At 48.2% G+C, this 11,614-nt stretch overlaps 1 protein-coding gene across 1 annotated transcript in view; it reads right to left on the reverse strand.

The window, feature by feature from the left end:
* LOC142465444 (ribosomal protein S6 kinase alpha-4-like) overlaps window positions 1-8,876 on the reverse strand; it is a 14,470-nt gene extending 5,594 nt beyond the window's left edge. The window contains exons 1-5 of the mRNA XM_075569400.1: window positions 7,600-8,876; window positions 3,744-3,815; window positions 3,399-3,617; window positions 2,685-2,800; window positions 2,051-2,232 (exon numbers count right to left, since the gene is read on the reverse strand). Of these exons, the coding sequence (XP_075425515.1) occupies window positions 2,051-2,232; window positions 2,685-2,800; window positions 3,399-3,617; window positions 3,744-3,815; window positions 7,600-7,648 (638 nt within the window). The 5' untranslated portion in view covers window positions 7,649-8,876. The remainder of the gene's footprint in view (window positions 1-2,050; window positions 2,233-2,684; window positions 2,801-3,398; window positions 3,618-3,743; window positions 3,816-7,599) is intronic.
* Between the last annotated feature and the right edge of the window lie 2,738 nt (window positions 8,877-11,614).

Below are 11,614 nucleotides of genomic sequence, written 5' to 3' on the forward strand. Positions count from 1 at the left end.
TGAGATGGAGAGAGAGAGAGGAGAAAGGAGATGGAGAGAGAGGGAGAAAGAAGGAGATGGAGAGAGAGAGGAGAAAGGAGGAGAAAGGAGGAGATGGGGAGAGAGAGAGAGAGAGAGAGAGAGAGAGAGAGAGAGAGAGAGAGAGAGAGAGAGAGAGAGAGAGAGAGAGAGAGAGAGAGAGAGAGAGAGAGAGAGAGAGAGAGAGAGAGAGAGAGAGAGAGAAAGGAAAGGGAGGATAGTGGGAGAGAGAAAGGAAAGGGAGGGAGAGAAAAGAACGGTGGGAAGAGGACAGAAAGGAGAGGAGTGAGAAAGGAAAGGGGGGAGAGAGGGAGGAATGAGAGAGAGAGAGAGAAGGAAGAAGTTCACTGATGTGCGCAGGAAATCCCCAGTCCCACTCCACACAGTGACATCCCCGGGCGCTATCTGTCACACAGATACACCAATATACAGAGACATTACCAGGGTGCTTTCAGTTCCCTTATGACTGTACTTCTTCCTTTATTTCCGTATCCCCACAATTATTCACAAATAGGTATACTGGTCCCTATGTTTGTGATAAGTGTCAGCCGGCTGTGTGTAATGGATGTACTGGCTTTCTGTTGTTATGCCGCCTGTAATTTCTCTCCAGAAGGACTTGGAGAGACTGGAAACTTGGGCAGGTAAATGTCAGATGAGGTTTAATACAGATACATCATCTTACATTTATTGGGAAACAAAAATAAACTGGCGACTTACAAATTAAATGGGGATATATTAGGGCAGCGGTGCGCAACCTGGGAGGCGAGACTGAGTGGGGGGGCGCGGGGTTTACAGAGGCCCTGGACTCTTCCCTAAGGCACTTAAATGAAGCTCCCCTGGCACTTAAACCTAACTTAACTTGGCTCCGGCAGCTTCATACACGCGTCACCATGGCAACGCGGCGTCAAATGACGCCCCGAGGTCATGTGACATCATGTTGCTATGGCAAAGTGGCGTCATGACACCAGAGCGGGGGTGAGGGGGAGGCGCGGAGGTGAGGGGAACACCAGCAGGGGGGCGCAGGGAAAAGAGTTTGTGCCCCCCTGTATTAGGGAAATCCTTGATGGAGAAGGATTTAGGAGTGCTTGTAGACAGAAGGCTTAGCAATAGTGCCCAATGTCATGCAGCAGCTGTAAAGGCAAACAAGATCTTATCTTGCATTAAACGGGCAATGGATGGAAGGGAAGTAAACATAATTATGCCCCCTTTACAAAGCATTAGTAAGACCACACCTTGAATATGGAGTACAATGGTGGGCACCTCTCCTTAGAAAAGACATTATGAAACTAGAGAGAGTGCAGAGAAGAGCCATCAAATTAATAAAGGGGGTGGACAATGTAACGAGGAGAGGCTAGCTAAATTAGATTTATTTACATTAGAAAATAGGCGTCTAAGAGGGGATATGATAACTATATACAAATATATTTGGGGACAGTACAAGGAACTTTCAAAAGAACTATTCATTCCAAGGGCAGTACAAAGGACTTGGGCCATCCCTTAAGGTTGGAGGAAATTAGATTTCACCAGCGACAAAGGAAAGGGTTCTTTACAGTAAGGGCAGTTACACTGTAGGATTCATTACACATGGAGACTGTGATGGCAGATACAATAGATTTGTTCAAAAAAAGGTTGGACATCTTTTTAGAAAGGAAAGGTATACAGGGATATACCAAATAAGTGAACATGAGAAGGATGTTGATCCAGGAAGTAATCTGATTGCCAATGCTTGGAGTCAGGAAGGAATTTATTTTTCCCCTTATGACATATAATAGGATGATATGTCACTGGGGTTTTTTGTTTGCCTTCCTCTAGATCCATATATAATGTAAGTACAGATATAGGATAAAGTATCTGTCGTCTAAAGTTAGCATAGGTTGAACTTGATGGGCCTATGTCTTTTTTCAACATCATCTACTATGTAACTCTGTAACTATGTAATATTCATTCAGTTATCCATCCTCCCCTGCGCAGATCTTTGTTACCCGTTTCTGCAGCCTTTGCCTATGGCTCAGCAGTCTTGTGACTGATATACTGTAGGCTGGGGGCCACCAGCCTATCCTCCATTACTGGAGCACTGGGCAGGATTGAAGCCCCTTGACCTCTCACCTCTTCAGATATGAACTCCTTGCTCAGGCCGAAGTCGGTTAGCACCACGTGACCATCACTGTCCAATAAGATGTTCTCCAGCTTAATGTCCCGATACACGATGCCCAGCTGGAGACGAAAGGCATGGATTCAGCACTGAGCCCCTACCCCTGCACTAGTGACAGAGGGGAAGAGGAAGAAAGGCAAAGGGGAAGAGACACATGGACAGTGGGAGGGGCTTCCCCTGTGTGATGTGTGGTGGGCGGGGCTCCTGCTGTATGGTTGCCAGTGGACGGGGCTCCCATCTGTAGGACGCGCGATAGGTAGGGGTTCTCCATGTAGAGGTGCAGTGGGTGGAGCTTCCAATGAGTGGAGCTTCCAGTGGGCAGGGCTTCTCCTCATAAGGCTTGCAGTGGGCTGGGCTTATCTGGGTAAAGTTAGCAGTGGGCGAGGGCTTCCCCCTACCGGGCGTGCAGTGGGCAGGACTTCCCCTACAGGGCTGGCAGTGGGCAGGACTTCCCCTACCGGGCATGCAGTGGGCAGGACGTCCCCTACAGGGCTTGCAGTGGGCGGTGTCTCACCTTGTGCAGATGCTCCAGCGCCAGTATAACCTCCCCGGAATAAAACCGCACAGCGTCTTCAGAAAAATGGTCCCTCTGATAGAGGTGAGTGAAGAGCTCCCCCCCACTGACATAATCTGGGCGGACACAAGAGGGCAGGAGATAAGGTGACACAGTGACACAGACAGAAGGGAGCTATGAGTTTGTACCTCCCCCTGCAGGGTGACACAGACAGAAGGGAGCTATGAGTCTGTCCCTCCCCCTGCTGGGTGACACAGACAGAAGGGAGCTTGGAGTCGCTTTCCCAATAGTTCTGTACTCCAGTTCTCAAACCCCCCTTTTAACGAAGTCCCTACTTAAGCATAGGGGGTTTAGTCAAAATGATTGAGCCACCTGTGCTTAAAACCCGACCTGTGGGGGGTTCTTGAGGATTGGAGTTGGAAACCACTGGGATAGAAAGACTCCTAGGTCTCTTCTGTCTGTGTCACTGTCACCCTGCGGGGGGAGGGACAGACTCATAGCTCCCTTCTGTCTGTGTCACCCTGTGGGGGGAGGGACAGACTCATAGCAAGGAAACAAACAGAAGGTGGCTAGAAGTCTGTCCATCCCATCGCAAGGTGACAGTCACAAGGTATGAACACAAGACAAAGAAAATGCATACACAGTTTTGCACACATACGCTCTCACTCTGTTCAGAAGGTGTAACATAGGATCACCAGAAGGACACTCACTCACCGAGTATAAGGTGCAGCTTGGCTTCTGTCTGGAAAGCGTAGTGGAGGGTCACCAGGAAGGGGCAGTCCCTCACGTGTTCCAGTACCGTACGCTCTGTCCGCGTGTGCTCTGCAGTCTTCTGCTTCTGGATCAGCGCTGCTTTGCGGAGAACCTTCATAGCGTAGAGATGCCCAACATCCGGACCACTCACCTTACGCACCAGGAAGACCTTCCCGTATGCTGCAAAGCAGGAGAAAATGGGAAGGGTCAGAGAGAAAGAGAGGGAGGGATGTGGGGTAGGAGATAGAGGGAGTGAGACAGAGAGAGAGAGGAACAAGAGAGGGAGAGAGTTGCAATCGCTCTTACCTCCGGTTCCCAAAATCTTGAGCAGTTCGAAGTTTTCCATCCCAACTTTATCTTCATGTCCGGTGAGATTCACTGCGGGTGAGAGAGGTGAATAAAATAATTATAGATGCTGGTTTGAGACTAAGAGTAGGTATTCACCACACTTATTAAGGTTATGGTGGGTAAAAAAAAGTGACAAAAACCCTCCACAGTAAAGCATATGGCAAATGGAAATATTACTGTATGTTCATTTGCATGTGTTAGACAGGTCTGCAACCAACCATTATCACCCAGCATACAGCGCTTCCACTGCAGCAAGGGATTCTGGGCAATGACATGCATTGGCTTAAGGTTGCTCATGTAATATGAGCTTGAGACAAAAGGTGGCACTGTGTGCTCATTTGCATGTCATTTCCCAGAATCCCTTGCTGCAGTGGCAGTGCTGTGTGCTGCGCGATAATGGTGAAAGACAGGGTTGCAGACCTGTCTAAGACATGCAAATGAACATACAGTAATATTTCCATTTGCTATATGCTTTACTGTGGAGGGTTTTTGTCACTTTTTTTTATCCACCATAACCTTAATAAGTATTTAAATCATATATATCATCTCCAACCCTTGTCTCCCACTGCTGGATGAAGCTTCCCAGTGATCTCCCAGGTACTGTGCTTGCAGCCTCTCTTCTCCACGTTGCTCCCACACATTTTCTGATTTCATCTTCCAATATTATGTTTGATCGTCATCTTGCTCTTTTAATTTCCTTTGGAATGGAATCCAGTAGAGTACCATCTTTGCCCAACGATGGTCATTTCTTCTTGTGAGATGTCCGGCCCAACAGCATTTTAATTTCTTCCCCCATGTGAGGATGTCACAGACTTTTGTTTGGTTTCAACCCCATTTGTTATTTTTCCTGTGTCTTCGGGTAATACCCAGCATACATATCCATGCTTCTTTGAGTTGTCTGAAGCTTCCGAATTATCTTCATATTTAGGCTCAGCGTTTCACATCCGTACATGAGCACGGGCAGAATACACTGGTCAAAAATGTTCCTTTTGAGGCACAGTGGAAGGGTCCCTTGAAAGATTGTCTGGTTTCTTCCAAATGCCTCAATCCCATCTTCATTCTCCTATTAATTCAGTCAAAAGGTTCCCATCCATTGTTACTTGCCGGCCAAGGTGGACATAGTCTTCGACTTTTAATTCTATTCCATTTATTTCGATCTTTGCAGAGGTGACACATTTCTTGAACATCATTTTCTATTGGAGAGATTCTTATGGAGGCCTAACGTCTTACTGGCTTCAGCGAGTTCTCCAGGTTGTTTCTGGAGATCTTCTGGACTGGTGGCAAAAATAGCGATGTCATCGGCAAATCGTAGCCAAGTCAAGTATCCACCGTTGATTTTGATCCCTTTTTCTTCCCAATTGAATATCTTGCAAAATTCTTCAAGCGCTGCTGTGAAAAGTACTCCCCTGCTGATCCTTATATCGATTGTCTCTTCATGTAATCTAATGATTGATGTGGAAGTCTGGCAAATGTCCCTAATAATATCAATGTAAGCTTCTTAAACAGCTTAACTTAACGCATGAAGACGACAAAATGCTGAAGAATAGATTGATATTATAAGGACCATTTACGTGAATGAAACATCAACCATTAGATTACATAAAGATACCAGCGAGATAAAGATCGGGAAGGGAGTGTGACAGGGAAACACGGTGTCACCAATGCTTTAGACAGCAATACTTGCAAAATTGTTTAAGACATTGAATTGAAAATCAAAGGTGAATACTGGAGTCTCCTACGATTTTGCAGATGACATTGTTATTTTTGTCCCAAGTCTAGAAGACCTCCAGCAACAAATCATAGAACATGCCGAACAAAGTAAGAACGTGGCCTCCATAGGAATCTCCGAAAGACCAAAGTGATGTTCAACAAATGTGTCACCTCTACAAAGATCTAAATAAATTGAATAGAAGTAAAAAAAAAAAAAGTTGAAAACCACATCTACCTTGGCCGGCAAATAACAATGGATGGGGACCTTTTGAACAAAGTCAATAGGAGAATGAAGATGGGATAGAGGAATTTAGAAGAAACAAGACAATATTTCAAGGGAACCTTCCAAAGTGCCGCAAGAAGAACGTTTTCAACCAGTGTATCAGCCCGTGCTCACGTGTGTATGTGAAACTTGGACCCTCAATGTGAAGATAATTCAGAAGCTTCAGATAACCTAAAAGAAGTATGGAGAGATGCATGCTGGGTATTACCCAAAGAGACAGGAAAATGAATGAATGGGTTTGAAACCAAACAAAAGTCTGTGACATCATCACAAGGGGGAAAATTTTAAAATGGTAGAAGGACAGACACGTAGCAAAAAGAAATGACCATCGTTGGACAAAGATGGAACTCGACTGGATTCTGAGAGAGATTAAAAGACCAAAACGACAATGAAAAGTAAGATGGGAGGGTGAAATCAGAAAATGTGGTGGGAAAACGTGGAGAAGAACGGCTGCAGCCTAAACATTTGGGAGGCTTAATTCAGCAGTGGGGAGACAAGAACTGAAGATATATATATATATATATATATATATATATATATATATATATATATATATATATATATATATATATATATATATATATACATACACACACACACAATCAAATAACTAGAGAGTACAAATCATGACAGCAGTAAGATACACACACACGTAAGGCCTCGGGCATGGTTAGCGCTTAGGCGCTGACCCGTGCTGAGGCGCGTTTACGCTCAGCAGTGAGCCCCTGCAGCCACAATGAGAGCGGCTTTAGCAGGGGCTCGCGCACGCTTCCGCACGCTCCCCCCCCCCCCCACAACACACCATGGCACTGCAACAAAGACACACAAGTGTATCTCACATACATAATACAGCCACATGTTGAATACAGATGTGGGTCATTCACATATCCGTGATGAACTGCCGCGGGTGCTGAGCACATTGTAGCCATGTAGAATAATGGTTGAAGAAGAAGCAGTGTTACACATGGACTCACAGCTGACAGTGACAGTTTAATCAGTCCCAGGATTGATGTTTTGAGCCTCTGTTGGACCGATTAGCTACAAGTTCATGCTAGGCCTGCTTCTTCAACCATTATTCTACACGGACACATGTCACACACACAAGCTGTCAACACACTGCACCGCGACACACACGTGTAACACACTAATGTATCACACAGGACAGATACACATCCCACAAAAAGATGTACCACACACATACGCATAAATAACACTGAACACACACAACATTGTAACACACGACATACATAATAACATACCCATGTGACACACACACACACACACACAAACATTAATTGTAATAATGCACATCTACTGTGTGCGTAAGCCTCCCAAAGTACCACTTAGATCGTAAGCTCTTCAGGGCAGGATGTCGCTTTACCTTAAGTTGTTAATTACCTGTCGCACTTATCCCCATTCTTTGTATTTTATTTACCTGGTATTGTCATTTTGTAAAGTGATGTGTACACTGTGGCACTTTAGAAAAAGAACTATACATAAACACACACACACAACATTATGACACACGGAAAACATGACATAACACACACAACATTGTGACAGAAAATATGACATAACACACACAACATTGTGACAGAAAATATGACATAACACACACAACATTGTGACAGAAAATATGACATAACACACACAACATTGTGACACAGAAAACATGACATACATACCACATACACAACAAATATAACACACAACATTCATAACATTGTGACACGACATATCACACACAGAGACACACACACACACACACACACACACACACACACACACACACACACACACACACACACAATATTGTGTTACCGTGAGTCAGATTGTGGGTCACGATCTCGGTCCCGCCTGGATCCTCCATCTCGGGTCCCGATCCGCTTCTCTTTCTTCCGGTTCCTGGGTCCGGTCTTCCCCGGTTCTATGGCTCCGGTTCTGGTCTTCCCCGGTTCTATGGCTCCGGTTCCGGTCTTCCCCGGGTCCCTGGCTCCGGTCTCCCGCTGCACCGGGTCCCTGGCTCCGGTCTCCGGTCTCCCTCTGCCCCGGCTCCAGATTGTCCCGGGTCCCTGGCTCCGGTCTCCCTCTGCTCCGGTTCTTGCTCCGGTTTTTTGATCTGGTTATTTGATGTATCAGGAAAATGGATACAAATGGGGAACTTCCTGTGTGTGTCACACGGTGTGAGTGTGTCCAGTTTGTAATGTGATAGCGTGTGTGTACTGCACGGGGTGTGTCACAATGTGTGTGTGTGTGATGCACAGGGTGTGTCACACAGTGTGTGTGTGTCCAGACTGTAATGTGATATGCGCAGTATTTCACAATGTATGTGTGTGTTCTGCACAGTCTGTCACCATGTGTGTGTTTGTACTGCACAAGCTGTTGGTGTGTCACAATTTGTGTGTACTGCACAGGGTGTGTCACACTGTTTGTGTCCAGTCTGTAATGTGATGTTGTGTGTGATGCTGTGTGTCTGCGCTGCACAGGGTGGCACAGTGTGTGTACTGCACAGGGGGGGAGGAGGGGGGGAGTGTGTCAAGTTTATAATGTGACGATGTGTGTGTAATGCACAATATTTCACAATGTATGTGTGTGTTCTGCACAGTGTGTCACTGTGTCACTGTGTCAGTGTGTCTACTACACTGGGTGTGAGTATTGCACACAGTGTGTGTGAGTGTGTCCAGTCTGTAATGTGACACTGTGTGTGTGTTTGATGCTCAGAGTTTCACAATGTATGTGTGTGTTTTTCACAGTATGTCATTGTGTGTGTGTGTGTGTGTGTGTGTGTGTGTGTGTATGTACTGGACAGGGTATGTTACAATGTGTGTGAACGGGGTATATGTCAGTGTGTAAGTGTGTTACTTAGTGTCACACCCCTCTTCCAGCGTTAAGTCCTATTGAACGGAATAGGAGGCCGGATCAGGCGCTAGATGTATCTGCCCCATAGGGTGCATTTAACACACGCGCACACACGCACACACGCACACGCGCACACACGCACACACGCACACACGCACGTCAAGTGGAGCAATTCCGGGGCATACATATACTGCGGCTATTTTTGCCCCAGGACTGCACCACATTTGCCTTGATACAGACACCATAGTGCATTTATTGTACATTCTGCCCCTCCTGCCCCTGCTGCTCCTCTCCTCATGACGCAGCATCCTTCATTCCACATGGTGTTGTCTCCCTATTACATACACACAGCTGTTGTACGTCGGGTGAGCTGCCACCTAGCGACAGCAAACGGCTAAGCCAGCGATGATGTAACCCCAGCTGGTGGAACTGTAGCAGCCTTTCAGACCCCTATAAAAGTTGAGTCTCAATAGAAATAAATCCGCTGTAACAATGCAGGGGGAAGACTATGGGGCAGATTCAGCAAGAGCCGGTGCGGTTAGCACCGCCAATCCGCCGTTGACTCCAATATTAAAGTCAATGGATGGTAACATCTCATTGGTTCCACTAACCCAGGGGTGGCCAACTCCAGTCCTCAAGGGCCACAAACAGGTCAGATTTTCAAGATATCCCTGCTTCAGCACAGGTGGCTCAGTCCGAATGATTGAACCACCTGTGCTGAAGCAGGGATATCCCTAATACCTGGCCTGTTGGTAGCCCTTGAGGACTCCAAATAAACAAACGAGTCTGCGCTGGTGACACTTTAGCCGATATCCCAATGGGTTGGCCGTTTCTGCCGCTCCCACTCACTCCCGCGATCCAACGGGGCCAATGAACCGTGCCACGTGTAACAGAAAGGGGCGCAAGAAAAACCAAAGCCAATGTGCTAGAAATAATTATATACTTACTCACTGCTCAGCGGGTAAAACATCAGCGTTATCAGCACATACAATAAATAAGGCTGTCTGGGCACATTTCCTCTCCTCCCCCCCCCCTTTTCCCAAGATGCACACAAACCTCAGTGCTCTGCGTGGTTCTCTCACCACCGGGCCCGGTCGGAGGCTGCGGATGACGTCCAAGCTACCAACACGAAGTGTTACTGAAACACGAAACGCGTAGAGGGATCCTGAGCCTCTGCGGGACGTGTGACGTCATCGCAGGACGCGGCTGGGATTCCCACCTTCCCCCTCCCTTCCCTCAGTAGCGGGCGTGCAGCTTGAGCTCCGCTGCCAGCCCAGGTGGTATTAGCGTGGGCATCATCTGCAGCCTCCGACCGGGCCCGGTGGTGAGAAAACCACGCTGAGCACTGAGGGCCACCACCAGGGTGGGAGCACTGGGACAACCGTCCAGGGCCCGCCAGCAGGTGGAGACCTTCTTGGCTGACCCCAGAAGTTGGGCCCGGCTGGCTGGTCCAAAGAGTCTACTGCGGAGCAGCATGCAGTCAGTGTCCCGTTCCGCAGTCCTCCAGGCTGCAGCAGGACAAGTTAGGAGGCTGGGCAGAAGGAGCTGTCAGGGAGGCTCTGGTTGTAGTTGCACTTGTGATAGCAGGGATGGGTAAGTAACCCTTTCCTACCTTTCCCAGTCCAAGAATCCCCACTGACCTAAGTTATCCTGCTTTCCCCCCACCCCACCCCCAGCCATCCACTGACTTTAAAATAAACCCCATGCCGCCGGAAATACCGCCCAAAACTGGGCCTGAGGAACTACCCATTACTCTAGGGCAGGGGTGCACAATAGTTTTCCCCTGCAACCCCTGCCGGCTCTTCCCCCCCCCTCCTCGCGCCCCCTCCCCCCTCCTTACCTTGGTTCCGGCGCTCTGACGTCACGTTGCCATGGCAATGCAGTGTCACGTGACCATGGCAACGCGTCTCCAAAAGCTGTCTGAGCCAAGGAAAGTGCAGTTTACAGAGGCCTTCGCCACTCTCCCGGCATTTCATTTAAAAGCCTTCGGGAAGCGCACAGGGCCCCTGTAAACCCTGCGCCCCCCGCAGAGAATCTCGCCCCCCCCCCCGAGATTGCGCACCCCTGCTCTAGGGTACACCCCATCAGCCTGAGGTACCCCATCCACTGGCCCCGAGCTGAGGTACAAACCCAAGCTATCCACTAGCCTTTGGTACAGCCCCCCTCCCCCAGTGATCCATCCAAAGCTCAGATTGAAGCATCCCGTAACATCCCCGCCCATCCATCAGCCCGAGGTATCCCCCAGCATATCCCCCAGCTATTAACTGGCCTGTTGTGCCCCTTCCCCTGTCACCCTAAGGAAGCACACTGCACACGATTGGCCACTCATTTGCTTGCGAAACCCCACCGACCATCTACTGGTCCGAGGTATCTCTTGTTTTTCACCAGTCTGAGTTAACTCGCCACCAACCATTCTATCACGAGTTTTATGTATAGCAGAGGGGCGCAAACGGGGGGTGCGGGCGGTTCCAGAGGCCCCGCGCGCTTCCCCAAGGCATTAAAATTAAATGCCGCGCCACGCCAGGCCTCTGGAACATCAACTTACCTTGCTTTAGCCGGCGTCAGGAAGCGTCTCCAATGCAACATTTGACGCCGCGGGGTCACACGCATTTCGTGGCATCAAATGATGTCACGGGTGACGTGATGTCACATGACCCCGCGCAACGTTTGACGCCGCACTGAGCGAAGAGGGCGGGAGCACCGGGGGACAAGAGGAAGGGGGGCGCAGGAGCAAAAGTTTGCGCGCCCTTGATGTACGGGACACCTGTCCTTCTGCAAGGCTTTCACCTTCCTAAGGACAGCGACATCACATTATCATTCCTGTCCCATTGCTGATTTTACTACTACAGTTTTCAAGTTATTTGAATACGTGTTTAAAGTATGTTTTATTTACACATTGGTTTGAGTTGTGATTATAAGGGACATTAGTTGAGGGATTCTAGCATTGAGGGTCAGCAAAGACCCTGCTCTGTCTGTG

The sequence above is a fragment of the Ascaphus truei genome, chromosome 14 (assembly GCF_040206685.1).
Source record: "Ascaphus truei isolate aAscTru1 chromosome 14, aAscTru1.hap1, whole genome shotgun sequence".
Classification (NCBI taxonomy): Eukaryota; Metazoa; Chordata; class Amphibia; order Anura; family Ascaphidae; genus Ascaphus; species Ascaphus truei.